Raw genomic sequence first — 19,070 nt, 5'->3', positions numbered from 1 at the left:
TAATAGAACTATCTGTCCTGGGGGAAAACAAACAAATCAACAAAATATTACTTGTCTAGACTATGACATAGAATTGAATAAAAATCATACCCATTCATCAATAAATATACTTTGGATAAATGGACAAATGGAGAAATTATGTACTTTTCAGAAATCATAAAATTATTTTATTGATTTAGCATCATTCTTTTAATGAGCCTAGACTTCTCTTTAAAGCAAAAGTTGATTTTTAAAATACCAAAATGGATGTTATATGACTATGAGTCATAAAATACAGTGCCTTGCACACAGTTGTTGCTCAATAAATGCTTATTGAGTAATTTACTGTAGTCCTTAGAGAAATGAACTTGAAAATCACCAAAAAGCAATGGAGAAGATAAATGGTAGTTATGAGAAGACTGAACACATTACAAATGAGAAATTATGTGGGCAAAACAGTATAAAATGTATCAGAGAAATACATAACTGGGTAAAAAAATGGACCAGTAAAATAGTGAGAATGAGAGAAAATTGATATACTTCATTAGTATTCATGCAATTTCAAAATATCTTGAAGATTTCTAGCACTGTGTGTTCCCCTTTCTACTCACAATAGATTTATAGGAATCAGAGACCAAAGTCACATAAGTGTGGGCATACATGGATGGTTTGCAATCTACAACTCAGGCTCTCTTCCCATAACATATATAGTTATGATAAAAAATTATGATACACTGTTTATATGTATGGCAAAAAACAACAGATTTGGAAAAGTGGATTTATAGCAGAACTCTGCTCCATGTATGACTCCAAGCAAGTTGCTTAAGTTTTCCTGGTCTCAGTTACATCTATCAAATGAACCAATCTGATTAGACTATTTGTAAGATACTTTCTGCTTCTGTATGAGAATATGACAATATTACAATCATATGTGTTTTGTTCTCTCTGTGTTCAAAAGAATTGCATTTGTTTCCAAATGGCAGAAATAGAATAGGTTTTGAAGAAGGACAAAAATAAGAAGTAGTAGAAGTTGATCAAATGTTAGAAAGCAAAGAAGATGCAGTGGGCCATCCCTTGAGGCATCTTCATTTTTGTCTTCTCATTCACTTGAGATTTCTCTTTTACCCATAGTTCTCATGTGACATAAATGTATGTTTTGTGTATGAAAGCCAACATTGACCTTGGACCTTTTTGCTTTTCCAGGTTCACAATGTGGAATTTTGTGTTCTTGGAGAACATTAGAATCAACACCTCTTTCCCAATAAATTATTGATAATCATGAACACATGTAACCGATCCACAGACAATAAAAATATTTTCTTAAGAGTTTGATTCAAGTTCCATTCTTTCCCACAAATGCTTACCCCAAACTGTTATAAGTAATTTTTACTTCTTTGAAATACCCATTGTCAGAAATAAATATGAACCATGAAAAGAGCAACATGTGGCCACTAGAAGTTTACTTCTGCTTAGACAATTAATTTTTATAAGGCAAAAGTGGGCAGAAAATCTACCTTAAAAGAGCCTTCTTTTAAAGCAAAGTTCTCTCCTCCTAAAGATATATTTATGACCAGAGACCACGAAGGGTGTTACATAGCACTTTCCAAGTCCTTTACACAAATCTCAACAAGTTAATAAGGCTGGCTATTTAGCTTGATCAACATCATGCAATAAAAGGAAGGGTAAATATTGCTTCAAAAAAAATACATCTTCTCTCATAGGATATAATAAAATCTCTTTTGATATACTTACAAGAAAAAGTAGAGTCCCCAAGATAAACCTGCACCCCATACATTTGGAGTTACTCCTTGATAAAGGCCTCGTAGTCCATCAACTTTCCAAATAGTGGTTAAACAATGCACTATTCCTTTATATTTCGGTCTCAGTTCCAGTCCGTCACTCACTACATATTAAAGAATATAAAAAATTAGTTAAAACTGATTTCTACCCATTCTGTCTCAAATAGGATACATAAAATGCTTAGTATAGTGCCTGGTGAATAGTAAGTTTATTCTTTTCCCTTTTTACCTTACCCCTACAATCAAGGATCTGGGAAGAACATCAAAATCATCTAAACCAAAACTTTCATTTTATAAATTAGAAAACTGGGGCAGCTAGGTGGCGCAGTGGATGAATTGAATTGAATTCCTTCTTGAATTCAGGAGGACCCGAGTTCAAATCTGATCTCAGACACTTAACACTTCCTAGTTGTGTGACCCTGGGTAAGTCATTTAACCCCAGCCTGAGGGGGGGGGGGGCAAATAAGAAAACTGAGGCTTCAACATTAAGATTTTCATGATGGTAATAGGATACATAACAGCTGATATTTTATAAATCTATTTTCACATGTGAAAAAAAATTATGAAGATAAAATCTTTATATGTATGAAGCAAAATTTTTTGTGTAAGCAAAAATTTTATTTCTAAGGTCCACATAGTACTTTTTCTTGAAGTATTCAAAATGTTATAGAAATGACTTGTTTATATGATCATACAGTTATTTATTTATTTATTTATTTTTGCTGAGGCAATTGGGGTTAAGTGATTTTCCCAGGGTCACACAGCTAGGAAGTATTAAGTGTCCGACACCATATTTGAACTCAGGTCCTCTTGACTTCAGGGCTGGTGCTCTATCCACTGAGCCACCCAGCTGCCCTTGATCATACAGTTATTATTTTCCTTTAACTGATGACTAGACTATGAGTAGACAATCTACTTGATAAACTCCAATGGCTCCTCACCACCTCTAGAAACAAAACAAAATAAAACATCAGTTTAGTTTTTAAAACTTTTTACAACCTGGTCCCAAATTATTTTGCTGGCCTGGAAAAATATTCTTATGTTTTTAAAAATTTGTATTTCAAAGGCTTAACAAAATGTTTGGCACATTGTTGGTACTTAATAAATAGTTGCTGATATATTTGATATTGGATTTGAACCCACAGGTCTTCCTGATTCCAAGGCGACTCTCTAGACACTATATCATGTTGTTGAAGTAATGAATAGACATTTTAAATGGCAAATTTAGACTTCATGTAAGGAATGTTTTTTTTCTTTTTAAAAAAATATATATTTTATTTTTTCCCCAACATATCTTTTTTTTTTTTTTTTTTAAGTTTTGAGTTCCAAATTCTTTCCTTCCCTCCCCCTTCTCTCTCCTCTCCCAGTAAGCAATCAGATACAGATTATACATGTATAAGAATGTAAAGCATTGTAAGGAAAATTTATTAAGTTAGTTATTCAAAACATAATGTGTCTATTAATGGAGGAAATGGATTTTCCCTCAGTGGGGAATGTTTTTGATGTATGATGGGGATGTATATTGTAAAAAGCATTCTTTCAGGTGGGCTGGATTAATTGGTCTCAGACCCATTTTAATTCTAAAATCATGTAAAAATTATTCTGTAATGCAAAATAAAACAAAACAATGAATGAGAAAATGTAGAATGCTAAATGTGTGTGTGTGTGTGGGGGGAAATAAGATTTCTTGACAAATTTATTTTAATAAGTGCTTTATTTACAAAAATCCAAAAGTTTTTTTTAACCTACAAGTCCAAATTTTCTCAAAATTTTGCCTCTCAAAATTGTTTTAGTAAATAAAGTAGATTTTTTCTCTCCAATGTAGAGAGGAAAGATTAATAGCTGAAAGGGAAAGTCAATTCCTTTTATAACTAATCTGCTCAATAGTGCAGTTTAGCTATTCTTTTAAATGAATTATTCAATTTCTCTCTCACTCAGCTTTTTGATGCTCTCCTTGGGCTTTAGGTTTCTCTTTCCCTTTCAAAAGTCTTTTGATACAGTAAACTACTTTTCTATTTTCCTCTCCTTCATTTCTTTCAACATGAAGCTCATATCCACCCCTGTAATACTGCCCAGGTGGAGGTCAGAAGTACTCGTCTTGTCAAAGACCAACTGATTATGGCTTTAGTCCCAAGATCTCTACATTTGCTTTTTTGAAAAGTTATATGAAATTTGGAACAAAAGGTTTTGCAAGGGTCAATGTTGGAAAAATTACCCATGCATATGCTTTGTAAATAAATAAAAAAAGGAAAGGTATGTGTCTGTGGTTTCTTAATTGTGGGTGGAGGTAAAGGAGAGAACCTAGAACTCAAAAATCTGAAAAAATAAATGAAGTTTTGAATGTTTGAAAAATAGTAACTAATTAATTTTAAAAAAACTATGTGCCAAAATTCTCATAATAATAGATACTACCCTCTTTCTTTTCAGACACTTTTATTCCCTACTATAATATTTTACTCTATAGTATATTCAAAGTCATGTTTGGTCATTTCAGTTGTGTCTAACTCTTTTTGACCCTTTTTGGTTACTGAATACTGGATGGTTTATTGGATACTGGATATGGTTTGCCATTTTTTTTCTTCTGCTCATTTTACAGATGAGGAACTGAGGCAAAATGAATTAAGGGTCACACAGCAAGTGAGGCCAAATTTGAACTCAAGTCTTTCTAACTTGTTCAAGCCCACTGGAGTCAGATTACACATAATAATTGTAACTATCATTTATATTGTGCTTACTACATATTAACTGCCCTGGTACTATTCCATACAGAGCTTTAAAAAGAAATATAAATAAATCATTTTATCAAATGGGTATATCACTGGAGCATAAAAATTTATATTACTAGAAAGACATTACACAAGATAAAAACTATTAAATGAAGATCTAATTCTGCACGACCCCATTCCTCTCCAACTATCCTTGCTAGTTTTAAAATTCTCTTAAAATCTTTAGCTGCTGAGAAGTTGGCTAAATAAAAAATGAGCACTTGAGAGGTAAGACAATATCTTAGGTGCTAAGGAAGTGCTACAGAAAATGTCATCTGGGTGACATAGCTAATTAGTACTGTGCTGAAAGGAAATCTTATGACTTCAAAAGTGGCTTGTGACTACCTAGTCTTGGATATTTAAAGCATTACAAAACAACAACAATAATCAAAAAATGAAAACCAATCTCTTTTTTGTGAAGCTAAGAAGAGCAAGAAGAGGTAACACAAAGAAGTATAGTCCAAAATATTTTTTAAGACTAATAGAAGTCTACTTACTGGGAATCACTTTGAAAATTTCAGATAACACGGTAAATGAATCGAAAAAAATTCAATTTAAAGTGTAAATTCATTAAGTATCTACTATGTACAAGGGATTAGATAAAAAAAATAAATCTGAAAAACTATCTGGCCCTTGAGAAACCTGCATGACAATAGGGGATAAAACACACAGATAATTTGAGAAGGAAAAGGACACTAATAACTATGAATATCAAAGGTTTTTAATCTTTTTTTTGTGTCATGGAATCCTTTTCAAAATGTTTTTAAAGGTACAGAATTATGAAGCAAAGCAATTATATATAAAGTTATCAAAATATATTTTTTTTAAATTCAGTTTAAGAACTCTTGCTCTATTATACCTTGCTTGATGAACATATCAACTTTCAAGGTTTCAATTATCAAAGCTATGCAGCTAATTCTAAGATCTAAATCTCCAGTCCTAACTGATCTTCATTTACTGGCTATATTACGGTGCAAACTTTACCTCAAGCCTGAAAAAACATACACACACACACACATATATGTATGGGTATAACTGTAAATATAGTAATAGATTGGAGTTCTTCAATCTCTAAATATAAAATGCTCAATTTTGCATTTAAAGTCTTTTACTACTTGGTCCAGTTCTCTTAAACTATAAAATCCAGTAACACTTGCCTTCTGGCAGTACCTCACACGCTACATTGTATTTCTTTGTTCCTCCATTCTGTGCATTTTCACTGGCTATTAATCATGCTTGCAGTGTTCTCATTCCTCATAGTCAGCTACTGGCTTCAAAACTCAGCTCAAGTCTCACCTTGTGCCTTTTCTGGTCCCTGAACTGCCTGCTTCCATGGCTACCTTCTGAGATAACCTTTTTACTCTGTATGCTTTCTTGTATGTTTCATGTTTTTAAATATGCTTTCTTTCTATAATGTGATCTTCTTGAAAGGCATTTTTCCCCCCTTTGGTCTTTGAATCCCTAGCACTTACAAGTAATTAGTACAGAGCATAAGTTTAATAAGTGCTTGCTGACTATTAACTAACTGTTCTTAATCTGGTCATCACTCCTATTTCTTCTTCCACCTTTTTCACCCAAAGAATCAGCCAATAGGATGCCAGGCTCTATTAAGTCTGTTTTAGACTTATCTTTATAGAAACAAGGCTTTCATGCTACTACTAGGTCATCTTCACACCACACTCCTATCCCTTTATGTACTGTTATCCCATATTAGAAAGGAGTTCTTTGAAAGAATAAAGTATGTCTTTTTGCTTATATTTGTATCTCCAATCCAGCATAGTGTTTGGCACAGTGCTTTTAAATACTAAGAATATTTAACAATCTCATTCTCTCTCTCTGTCTTTCTCTCCTCCCTTTGTCTCTCCCTCTCCAGATTGTCCTTCAGTCCTCAAATGAATATTTCCAACAACAATTACTACCTCACAAGATAGTTCAGTGTATTTTTGGACTCAGCTAAATCTTAGGAAAATCTGTCTAATTCTGAGCTGAAATATGATTCCTTAACTTTCACATTTAATATTCCACGATTTAATATGGGCTGTACTACAGAGCTACAATGATTTAAGTTTAGCACTCCTTGTCTAAATGACATTTTGATTAGTTTGAATCCACCTGAGGGAATAACAAATATTTATAAAACCTATTACAGTATTCAAAGTGGTTTACATAGTTTCATTTGATCCTGAGGTTAAGTATTCTAGGTATTATTATCTCTACTTCATAGATGATAAAACTGAAGCTCACCAAGTCAGTAAAACATCAGGGATGAGATCTGAATTCCAATCTACCTTATTTCACAATTCCTCATAATTCATTGCCTAGTGCTTTAAGGTTTGAATTTTCTTCACAACAATTATTAGAGGTAGGTGTATAATGATATCCCCATTTTACAGATGAGGTTCTGAGATATATAACTTCTAGTCACACAGATAGTAATATCCTGAAAAAAATATTTGCAACAGTCTAGAATGCTATTTGTACTATGCTTCCCCACATCATTGGTAAAATCACAGATTTATATCTTAGATTTTAGTCAAACTACCATATTTTACAAATGGGATCACAGAGGCAGATTGACTTGTTCCCATAAATAGCAGAACCAGGATTTGAACCCAAGACATCTGACTCAAAATCTGGCCCTCTCCCAATGCACTGTACTGAATACTATGCATAGAATCTTTCAATTACCCCCCAAGGAAATAAATGAAATTCTCTAAATAATCACATGGCCCACTTTCCAGATCTAACACTTAAGACAAAACCTAATCTGTAAACAATTTTATACAACAATAAAATTAACAATTTTAAAGCTCAGCTGTCTAACCAGCCTTTTCAGAACTTGCAAAAAAAATTTGCTATTTTTATTTTGTATGTTTTTCTTCTTACTTTTGTTTCCACAAAACATTTCATTTGATCCTAACTTAGAGATTAAAGATATCATTTCTTTTATTTGCCAGATGAGGAAGCCTGAAAAGGTTAAATGCTCATCCAGTGAGCAAATATCAAATCAAATATTAAATGTCTTATGTGCTAAACAGGGAAAATGTGTTTGCTGTCTCCCCCAATAGATTCTGAGCTCCTTGGGGCAAGACCCTCACTTAGCAGGCACTTAAATTATTAAAGATTGGTGTATTGGGATCTAGATAGAAGATACATAGAGGAATAATTGGAGATAATATCAAGGGGATCAGGAAAGGCTGATTCATCAGGGAATGGGATTTGAACTTGCCTACCTCCCTAGACCATAATAGCTCAGAATATCGTAAACATAGCATGCTAACATGACACTCAGACGTTCCAACAATGTACTGCGACCACGCACTTCTTCATGAAAAGGGGTTAAGGCGTCGAGCTCCTTGAAAGGTTTGTTTTTGTTTTTTGTAATTCCATCGTTCAAAGTGCTCGGCTTTCAGTAGGCGCTTAATAAATGCTTGCTGTCAGTCTCCCCAAACCAGGGTTTAAATTCCGCCACGGCTAGCGGAAGTTACTAAATCTCTCCACGCTTCAGTAACTCAGGTGGCTGTAATTTGGGTATTTTAAGAAGAGCTGCTCCGAGGCAAAGGTGAGGCCCGCAGAAAGAGAAAGACCAGTTGCTCCCATTCACCTCCAAAGCTCCCGCCAGCATGCCAGGTGTCCTCTCCCCGCCCCCAGACCGCAGTCGTTGGGTGGGTGCCCTGTCATGTGCTTATCTCCTCCTAACAGTCCTCGTGGCAGCCACTCCAGGGTCCCCACGCGTGGTGCAAGGGAGGACTTCCGCACTTAGCGACCGTCCGAAAGCAGTCCCCTCTTGGCACCCCAAGGCAGGGTCCCGCGGAGGGGAGGCCAGCCGGGGCAGGCTCTCTGCCCCCCTCCCCCCGCCCACTCTGACCCGGAGTACCCGCATGGCTGAGCAGCAGCGCGAGCCGCCTCCGCCTCCCCGGCCCGGGCGGCCTCTTACCGGCGAAGCGGATCTTCACCAGGTCAAGCGGATGCAGCGCCAGGTTGGAAAGGACGCCGCCGCTGATGCCCGCCACCAGGTTCTCGTACCGCACATGACGGAACACGGTGGACAGAGGCGACGACCCTGCTGTCGACTGGCCCTGGGCCGTCATGATGTCGGGAGCCGCGGACACCACGGCGTCCAGAGCCGCGGAACTGGGACGGGACGCCGTCGCCGCCACTGTAGCGACCGTCGCCGCCTGGATCGGCGGAACAGCGCGGGCCGCGAGCCGGGGTCGGTGAGTCCGGCGCGCGGAGACCCAGAGACTCCAGGGGGAGCTGAGGACGGGGGGCGTGTCCACAGGGAGCAGAGGGCGGGGGGCGTGGCGGGGGCGGGGGCAGGGGCGCGGCGGAAGCTGCCTAGCGAGCGTACTTGCCGGAGGCGCGAGATGGAAGGCGGTGCCTGTTATGCAGCCGCCGTAGGAAGACTCACAAATGAGCCCACCTCCTTTCAAATCCCCGCCTCCGCTTTCGGAAGAGGAGAAACTACAAACCGCCCGGTCTTGTGCTGGGGGAACAGGGTAGGAAGGCGATTGAAAGACGGCTTCCGCCGGGCTTAGGTCACGTGAGCGGAAGTGGTGGGGACGATCGTAGGGAAGGCGGAAGTCGCATGTGCCAGAGAAGTTGCTGGTGCCAGAGAAGTTGCTGGTGTGGAGGGGGATCCGGCCTACAGGATGAAGGTGAAAATGTTGAGCCGGAACCCGGACAACTATGTCCGAGAAACCAAGCTGGACCTGCAGAGAGGTGAGCGGGTTCTTGGGAGTGGGAGAGATGGGATGGAACAGCCCCACGACCCCCTCTCATGACAGGGACTCCGGCTGGCCTCCTCGGACTGGGGTTAGAGAGAAGGGTTGGCTGGACTCGAGCCGGGTCTTGTTCTTATCCTCAGTTTCCAAGTTCTTCGCTCCAATTCGTTGTCCTCAGGTGGGAAAACACGTGAGGCGCGCCCTCTATGGGGGGGAGGACTTTTAAAGGCCATAAATCACTTTAAGAAACTTGTTGAAGAAAGTAGTACGCGTCTTAAATTAGAAGCACCGAACGTTCCAGTGGGAAGAGCAATTAGCGATAGTAATCCTAACATTTTTATAAAACTTCGAGGCTTGCTAAGCGCATTATAAATATCCTGTTTGGTTGTTACATCTACTTTGGGAGGTGGATGCTGTCATTACCCCATTTTACAGATGAAGAAACTAAGGCAGAGACCAGGTGACTTTTTAGAGACAAAAAACAAAAACAAAAACAAAAAGCAACTGAAGCTGGATTTGAATTCGGTTCTTCCTGACTCCAGGTCCAACATAGATGACTTAGACACCTGTCAACTAGCTTCTTCATTTTTCTGTCAAAGAGGCTGAGGTCCCTTTTTTGAGCACGCATATTAAGATCTTGCTGTGCTAGGTACAGTGTCAGGTGATGGAGCATGCCAAGATAAAAATTACTGTCCCTGCCCTCAGGAAATTTATAGTTTCCAGGGGTTCTCAAACTACTGGCCTGTGAGGACGTTTAATGCAGCCTGCCTGGTTATGGCAAATGGGCTGAGGGGCGGAGACAGAGTGTGAGCTTTTGTGTTTACTACATACAGTCCGGCCCTCCCACAGTCTGAGGGACAGTGAACTGGCCCCTATTTAAAAAGTCTGAGGATCCCTAGCATCCCCAGAGAAAGAAAAACTTTGCCTCAGGACTAATAATGGCCTTTACACTGGGTATTCAGACTTCATATCCTCTACTATTTACATTTAATCATCTGGGGCATTGTCATTGTGTTTGATTGTCCTCAAGTTGAACAAAAGTTAATACGTTTGTATGGTTGAGGAGTGGAATAGTACTTTAAAACTAAAGTAGTTTCTTTAGGGACCCATCCAGTTTAATAACTGTATAGGGCCCCATCCAGTTTAATAACTGTATAGGGCCCTTACTTATCCCTATTTTTTCTCTTCTGCCTTCACGCGTGACTAAGCTATTTGTTTTGCTGACCAGTCTATTTTGCTGTCAGCTCAGGACAATGTGGTGGAAAGAGTTTTGAAACTAATGTTTAAAATTCAAATTGTCCTTTAGTCACATTTTTCTTTTCACTTATTGACAAGTATATTTGAAAATTGCAAAGGATCAACAAATGTTAAGGCTAAGAATGCACTACGTATATAGCACTTGCAGAGAATGTTCACTTTCCTGGAATACTTTTTCTTCTTCACTTTTCCTTGTAAAAAACATTTGTTTTTAATTAGTTGTGTCTTTCTTCATGACCCCTTTTGGAGTTAATGTATACAAAGTATACACATAGTATGTACACCTTGTGCCTAATATGTGTGTGTTTATCTTGTATAAATGTAGATAGTTATATATTTGTATGCACACACACATAGATATACAAAAATATAAATATGAAGTAGAGAACACTGGTTTCTAAAGCTGAAAGAGGAGGCAAGTAGTTGGGGGAATCAGGAAAGGGTTTATGAAGATGGTGCTTGTATTCATTCCCTTTTAAAAAGAGGAGAACTCTTGAAGCAGAAGTCAAGGTAGAGTGCAGTTCAGGACTGAGGCTAGCATAAACACAGGGAGGTAGTTGGTGTAAAAAGTGAAAGGAACAGACAGCTGAGCTGTTTAGATAGTTTGAAGAGATTAGGAAAGGAGGTAATGTCCAATGCGACTGAAAAGATAGGTAAATAGTAATTAGGGGACCTTTCCTCCTCATTTTTTCTCCACTAAATTATTTGGTAGTTATTCTGAATATGTTTTATATTAATCATATGGGTGCGTGAGAATAAAAACTCTTTCAAGTTGGGGACTTTCTTTTCCTTACTATTTTGAGTTTTGTGTACTCAAGACCTAGTACTATGATTGCCCACATAGTAGATCTTATATGCTTATTGATTTAAATTGAATAAAGTCTTTGGAGTAGCAATATAGATCTTATGAGCTAGAAACAGTTTAGATAAGGTAGTCCCTGCTTAAATAGAATTTATCATCTAGTGCGGTATAAATATCTAATTGCAAATGATTATATTCTTTAAGGGAGGCAACCATCTTCTTGTTAGGTTTTGTTTTAACTATTCTTGACCCATTTGGGGTTTTCTTGTCAGATAATGGAGTGGTTTGCCATTTTACAGATGAGGAAACTGAGATAAATAGGGCTAAGTGATTAACCAATTTAGACAGATGACTCATTGAGAAGGATTAAAAGATAGGTGCCTTAGGCTCAGGTGAGAGAGATTATTTGAGGCTAGGATGATTTCATGAAATAAAATGCTTAAATTGCTAAGACATTAAAGGATGGGTTGAATTTGAATTTGATAGAGGGTGTACCCAGGTCACACAGCTGCTAAATATCTGAGGCTAGTATTATTAAGTTTAGGTCTTCCTAATTCCAGGCTCAGAGCCTAATCCACTTTGATACCTGCCTGCCTTAATCTACCTTACATATCCTAATAATAGTTAACATTTATATAGTGCTTACTATGTACTGGGCACTAAGTGTTTTACAGTTATTATCTCATTTGTTCCCTATAATTTTAAGAGTTATCCCTGTTTTACAAATGAGGAAACTGGGGCAAATGGGTTAAGTGATTTGCCCAGAGTTATATAGCTGGTACATGTCTGAGGTCAGAATTGAACTCAGATTTTCCTGACTCTAGGCCTAGCACTCTACACACAGTTCACTGAGCTAATGTTTAGAGTTATTAACATGACTTAGACAAAAGAGAACCACTGAAGATTTTTGAGTCATAAAGTGTAGATGGTAGAGGGAAGGTAATAAAAACGCACTAGAGACTCTTTTTATCTTTCTGTCTTAGAGCCTGGCATGCTGCTTGGCACAAAAAGGAGCCTTAGTAAATGTGTTTTGAATGGAAATAGTAGACGCAGAGGTTCTCAAATTAGGGCCCTCCAGCCAGATGCAGTCCACTGGGTTATGGCAAATGGGCTGAGGGGCGGAGACAGTGTAAAGTTTTGTTTTTACTATTGTCTGGCCCTCCAACAGTCTGAGGGACAGTGAACTGGCCCCCCATTTAAAAAGTTTGAGGACCACAGTAGAGGAAAGACCTGTTAGGTTGTAGTCCAGGTGAGTGGTAATGAGGATTTGTAGTTAATTGGTACCTTTTGTGATTAATAGCTTTTTCAGAAGGAAGTTTCTAGGTTGTTCTTATTTCTCTTTATTTGTGGGAAGTTTAGAATTTGTGTGGATAATTTAAATCCTATAATAATCTTCCAAATTTCATTTTGGTAATGAATTTTCACCTCTATTCTCAGCTTTTGTGCATCTTGTAAAGGAAGTGCTGATAAATAGATGGCAGAATAGGAATGTGGTAGTTCAGGAAATGACAATATGAAAAACATTCTGTCACTATATTTTAAGTATATGGTGTTTCTGCAAGGAATAAATTTTCTTGACCAAATAAGTGCCAATGGCACTTCGTTAAGAATATGATATAGTATTCAAATCTTATGCTTTTTTTTCAAGATCTAATTTGAGACTTGTCTTCTTTATAAAACCATTTGTAATTCTCATATGACAATGATTTTTTTCTCTTATTTAGACTTTTAGTCTTTTTTGTATAGTAAAATCATTTACAAATAATTATTATTAAAGTCCTATTATATACTAAGTATGGTTAGGCTTTATGGAGTGGACAAAGAATAGTTACTTATACTTGCCTACAAGTAATTGGAGAGCCAACTTATTTATTTATTTATTTTTTTAAATAGGCTGGGGTTAAGTGACTTGCCCAGGGTCACACAGCTAGGAAGTGTTAAGGGTCTGAGACCAAATTTGAACTCAGGATCTCCTGAATTCAAGGCTGGTGCTCTATCCACTGCGCCACCTAGCTGCCCCTGGAGAGCCAACTTATAAACGCAGAGAACATTAAAGGTAGAAACCATTATTAGTTCTGTGTACCAAAATAGGTATCCCAAATTGGCTGCTGGCTACATTTAGCCATTAGTCTGTAGTTTGTTCCACAGGCCTCTGTTTTTAAACATCCCTGAAATGATTCAGTTGAAGAGAAGATGCCAACCTGCACTGGGAGAAAAGCTTCCTAATTGGGAACTCTGTATACCAATTAAATCTCAGATCCAGTCCTTTTCTTTCTGTGAAGAAGGAAATGGGCTAAATGTTGGGGAAGCAGAAGCTTAAGAAGACCTCTGTTGTCAAGGAACTTAGAATCATTGATTGGAGAGCTAGAATGGAACTCATAGAAACCATATTATAACTAAGAAAACAGATCACAGAAATTGGGTCTTGCTCAGATCTTATTAATTTATAGCAGGGTATAGACAAGCACTTGTACTTCCAACTCCTGGTTGTGTACCTTTTTAAAATTTTTTTAACTACACATGGCACATCTGTCTTGGGCTTGTGGTAGAGTTGTAGAGAAATTTTTTGCAACATGAGAATTAACAACAATACAAAGTGACTTATTTCACATATCTTTATTAAACATTTTATTTTATAGTAAATTCCTTAAGGACAAATACCATGTTTGATAGCACTTTCCTTTTTTTTTTTTTTTTTTGCCCCCCCATAGTGTTTAGCATAGTACTGGGTATATAGTAGACCCTTAAAAAGAATTTATTGTTAAGTAAATGAGTGGATGGGAGCATCACAAGAAATAGTAGATGTTATTTTCTCTATAAAAGAATGTAATGAACTATTAATGGTCATTATTCTTACTTCAGTTCCAAGAAACTATGATCCTGCATTGCATCCTTTTGAAGTTCCACGAGAATATACAAGAGCTCTAAATGCTGTCAAATTGGAACGAGTATTTGCAAAACCATTTCTTGCTTCCCTGGATGGCCATCGAGATGGAGTAAATTGCATGGCAAAACATCCAAAGAGCTTGTCTACTGTGCTTTCTGGAGCTTGTGATGGAGAGGCAAGTGTGACTTTGAAAATTAATAAAAATATTATTCTAAAAATAATTTTCTTTAGAAGATCCTCTTTGTACAAGCTATGCCTTTTGTTCATATGTTTTTAATGCCCTATTTTTGTAATTGAAAGATGCATTCAACTTGTCAGAGTGAAATAATTATCTCCTCTGTTAAGCTATAAAAAAGTTGCAAATACACTTTGTAAGACCTTCCAGCTGCACAGTGTAGTAGTAGTAAGTGGTAAGTTAAAATATTGCTATTTAAGTATTATGATAGAAGACGATATTTATTTGTATGTTATTACTATCTATAGTAAGAAGAATGCCTTGAAATGCTGTAAACAAACTATTTCACAAACTGAATCTTTTTTGCTTGATTTAAAATCATATTCCTCTGTAAAGGACTTTATTTCTATAGATTTAATAGTGATACATTGCACTTGCAATTTATTTTTTTTCATGAAATGTAGTTCTTTTCTTGAATATTTTATATTTAATAGGACTATCTTGATGTGGTTTGTCATAGGTTAGAATTTGGAACTTAACTAAACGAGAATGTATCCGTACATTGCAAGCACATGAAGGTTTTGTACGAGGAATGTGTACCCACTTCTCTGGAACTTCTTTCTTTACGGTAAGGTACTAATGCTTTTTTCACCTGTGTTCTATACCATGCCAGTATGGAACTACCTAGGATGGATGTGTATTCTTGGTCAATGTTTCCATTTATTGTTGCTCATAATAATTTAGCCTTCCTCAGAGTTTTCAGAAAATGAAGGAGAAAAACCATATATAAATAAATGATAATCATTTTTGTAACTATTGGCTGTTTCTTAAAAAAAAAAAAATTTAGAGAGAAAAACATTTATTTATTTACAACATGATTTCTCTCTATTCATTATCAATTGAGAGAATCCATGTCTCTTATGAGACTTCTTTCAATGGGGTTAACAATAATATCTGCCCTGTCTGTTTTGCAGGGTTGATGGGATTGAAAACACTGAAAACTTTAAAGCACAGTAACAGCAACAGCTTGATTTAGTATATTAGGCAAGGACAGAAAAACAGAAGATGGAGGCAATCTAAATGCTTAGCAGTAGGGTGATGACTAAAGAACTTGTGGGATATTATAATAGAATATTATAATGCAATTAAAATAAGGTGTGAGCATATGAAAAAATCTGTAAAAATATTTAGGAAATAATGCGAAACAACTAGAACAGCAGAGTACATAGAAATGAACACTACATATTAATTGTAATCATATGAGGGGTACTGTGAATTGCTTTTTATGGTTTCAAGACACATTCACTGAACATATTTTTAGCTTTTGGATAGATAGTTGCAAATGAGATTCTCAACCCTTTAAAACCTTATATTCTAAAAGAGAAGATAATATATAAAACAAAGCTAGAGGTAGGAGTTGAGCTGGTTTGTGAAATGGTTCATGACTGGGTCCTGATGAAATAGTGGTGTGGGTTTGGGATTCATGTCCTATATACCAGGTACTCTTTCAAGAGCTAGTAGGATATAAAGACAAAAATGAAATGATTCCTGCTATCTAGAAGCTTATTGTCTTTCTAGGCAAAATAATATTTACAAAGTAATTTCCCATCAAGGGAAAATATTTACTTTTTGTATATTTGAAGACACACAAGCTGTTAATTCTCTGAGCATAATTTTAATTGCTAATAATAGCTTGCGATAACTTTTACAATAACTCTTTGAAGTAGGTTTTATGATTATTCTCTTCATTTAATTAGACTCTAAGAATTTGTGGCTTATTGAGGGTCACAAAGCTACTAAAGATCTGAGATGAGATTCAAATTCAAGTCTCTCAAAGGCCCTCAATTTATCAGTTATGCCATGCTTTAGACATTCAGAATTTGTGCTTAGTATTTATTGTTTTGTCTATTCTCCATTTCTCTAAAGGAGAGCCTTGTGCACCCTGATGTCTGAGAAGCAGGAGAGAGTTAGGGGTATAGAATTCTAGGTACTTATAATTCCTAATACATAGGTTATCTCATTACATCTGCTATGTCCCTTCTCATCTTAGCCTGCTTAATCTTTATTCTCCTTCATGCAAGTTCCTTAGCAGCTATGGATCTGAGCTCCTTTCTGTCTGCTTTGAGTCTTCAAGGTTGTACTTTTGTTATTTAATGTATACTGGTTCCTCCAAAAAAAAAAAATCAATGCAAGTTTTCAAGGAACCCTAATTTACTGTAGGAATTTAGAATCACAGTTAATGTTGAAGATTTGAAGGCCTCCCCAATATATTTTTTCTCTTTGATCCAAGTTTGTCATTTTATCAATATAGAGAATTCCTGGTATTGAAATTAACTACACTAATGTATATCAACAAGTTCTGTGTAACTTAGAAAGCTGTCTAGGGGTGTTGAGAGTAGACTTTAAGTGATTTATCTAGCAGACTTTAAGTGAATTATCTATGGTCATGCAGCTAAGATGTGTCTAAAAAGACTTGAACCACAGGTCTACCCAACTTCCAAATCAGTTTTCTGTTCACTATGTCAAACTAACTCTCTGGAAAATCTCTTGACAGAGATTTCAGTTAAATTTGAGACATATGCTCTATTTTTTAAAATTCAAGATACAAATAATTTGAAGTATACCAAGTCTTTTTAACTTAGAATATTCCAAATCATTTATAGATTGGTGATGACAAGACTGTGAAGCAGTGGAAAATGGATGGGCCAGAATATGGAGAAGAGGAAGAACCTTTACATACGATACTAGGAAAGGTACCAAAATAAATCTTTCATTTATACAATTTTTACTGTTTGATATTTTAGATTAACACTAGAAGCTCCAAGTATATCAATTTGTTAGATTCTTACTAAGTGCTAAGTCGGTACTTGGCAATTCTCTAGTTCACACCTTTGGTTCAGGCCTTTGAGGGGAGTTCCCCTTTGAACTTCTGAGGAGGACCTTCACATCGATTGACAAACAATAATAGGATTTTGCTTTGAAATAAACATTTTCATTCTGCTATTACTATTTTCTGTGCTTTATGAATAAAAAAAAAAATGCACTCTGCCAATTGAAACAGCTTGATCCTTCTAAATCCTTTTAAATTCTAGTTCTTCTAGTATTAAATGTTATTATAGTAGATACCATTAAAACAAAAACTATTTTTTTTAAGTAATAATAGTGTAATAGGTCTTTAGACTATATCTTTTTATCACATGGTGTTTTTTTTACTATCCTTGTATGAGTTCTACAATATTTTGAGAAAGAATGAGTAGTCTTGATAGAGAAAATATAGGGATAATATTTATTGGTGGTAAAACATAGCTTTCACAAAATAACTTACTTGATTTTCAAATGTTCTATAAATATTTAGTATTATTATATAAGTATCAGTTATTTTTATAGTTGTCAAGATGGAAAACATACCTTAATGAATAGTACAGATTGTGACTTTGTTATTATGTACATATGAGTAGCAAAACAATATTGTGCTTTAAAGGTGACTAAATATTTCCTCTGAAGTTTGGTTACATTATATAGCTTAAACCATTTCTTCATGTATTGTAAAAGTAAATTTGAGCCTGACCTTTGTCTAAATTCAATTTCCCAATTAACATCCTCTACTATTTGAGCTTACTGGTCTAAAGGAACAAAATAAAGTAGTGTCCCTTCTTCCTCCGCCATTTCGATATAGATTAGAGAACACTGATTAAGAGTAACTCAACACCAAAAATCATTATTTTTGTTAGGTAAATGTGGAGTAATGGTACTTTTTTCTTCATGTCAGTGCTTCATTAAGCATTTCTATTTTAGTAATGGGACTTTTTTATAAATGTAGAAGACTAGGGAAATATACTGAAAGTAAAAATATTTGAAGCCATTAAGATTATTTCTATAACAGCCTATTTGCTTTTAAAGACAGTGTATACAGGAATCGATCATCATTGGAAAAAAGATATTTTTGCTACATGTGGGCAACAGGTGGACATCTGGGATGAACAAAGAACCAGTCCTATTTGTTCAATGACTTGGGGCCTTGACAGTATAAGCAGTGTTAAATTTAACCCAATTGAGGTAATGTTCTTTTTAAATTTTTTGCTCTAAATAGTTTGTTTTCAAATATAGATGGTTATTTTATACTGTGTGGTTGAGACCTTTTTCTAAAGTTGTTTTTGGGAGGGGAGTGTGTTGGTGAGGCAATTGGGATTAAGTGACTTGCCCAGAGTCATACAGCTAGTAAGTGTTAAGTGTCTAAGGCTGGATTTGAACTCCAAGTCCTCCTGACTTCAGACTGGTACTCTATCCACTGCACCATCCAGCTGTCTTTTTTTCTTTCTTTCTTTCTTTTTTTTTTTTTTTTTTTTTTTTTTTTTTGTAAAGTTTTGATGTCATCTATCTGAGTCTTGATGTTCTTAAATTTCTAATTCAAATTAAGTTATTTTTATCTTTGAATGATGATAACTATTTTACCTACCTCAAGAATTATTATGAGAATAATATATATGCTAATATTTCAGAATAAATTGATGTAAAAATTAAGGTGACTAGAATTACTACTATAATATACAGTAATAATATATAATCATACAATAAAGTGCAATCATACATTACTATAATGTACAGTAACTTACAGTTACTATAGCATATAAAACTATAGTATAATACAGTATGCTGTAGTATAAAATGATATAATCTATTTC

General features: G+C 35.9%; 2 protein-coding genes across 4 annotated transcripts in view; one reads left to right on the top strand and one right to left on the bottom strand.

Moving 5' to 3' along the window:
- Positions 1 to 8,825, bottom strand: part of SLC25A32 (solute carrier family 25 member 32) — a 54,090-nt gene extending 45,265 nt beyond the window's left edge. For 2 of the 3 annotated variants that reach the window (XM_074267610.1, XM_074267600.1), the window contains exons 1-2: positions 8,481 to 8,796; positions 1,732 to 1,882 (exon numbers count right to left, since the gene is read on the bottom strand). In XM_074267610.1, coding sequence (XP_074123711.1) covers positions 1,732 to 1,882; positions 8,481 to 8,634 — 305 coding nt within the window. In that variant the 5' untranslated portion in view covers positions 8,635 to 8,796. Of the gene's footprint in view, positions 1 to 1,731; positions 1,883 to 8,480 lie in introns of all 3 variants that reach the window. The other variant, XM_074267621.1, reaches the window with a different exon arrangement.
- Positions 8,822 to 19,070, top strand: part of DCAF13 (DDB1 and CUL4 associated factor 13) — a 31,802-nt gene continuing 21,553 nt past the window's right edge. The window contains exons 1-5 of the mRNA XM_074267588.1: positions 8,822 to 9,265; positions 14,189 to 14,388; positions 14,909 to 15,016; positions 17,052 to 17,141; positions 18,289 to 18,444. Coding sequence (XP_074123689.1) covers positions 9,196 to 9,265; positions 14,189 to 14,388; positions 14,909 to 15,016; positions 17,052 to 17,141; positions 18,289 to 18,444 — 624 coding nt within the window. The 5' untranslated portion in view covers positions 8,822 to 9,195. The remainder of the gene's footprint in view (positions 9,266 to 14,188; positions 14,389 to 14,908; positions 15,017 to 17,051; positions 17,142 to 18,288; positions 18,445 to 19,070) is intronic.

This window comes from Sminthopsis crassicaudata, chromosome 1 (assembly GCF_048593235.1).
Source record: "Sminthopsis crassicaudata isolate SCR6 chromosome 1, ASM4859323v1, whole genome shotgun sequence".
Classification (NCBI taxonomy): Eukaryota; Metazoa; Chordata; class Mammalia; order Dasyuromorphia; family Dasyuridae; genus Sminthopsis; species Sminthopsis crassicaudata.
Note: the sequence above shows the minus strand (reverse complement) of the source record. Positions and strands in the feature narration are given on the sequence as shown.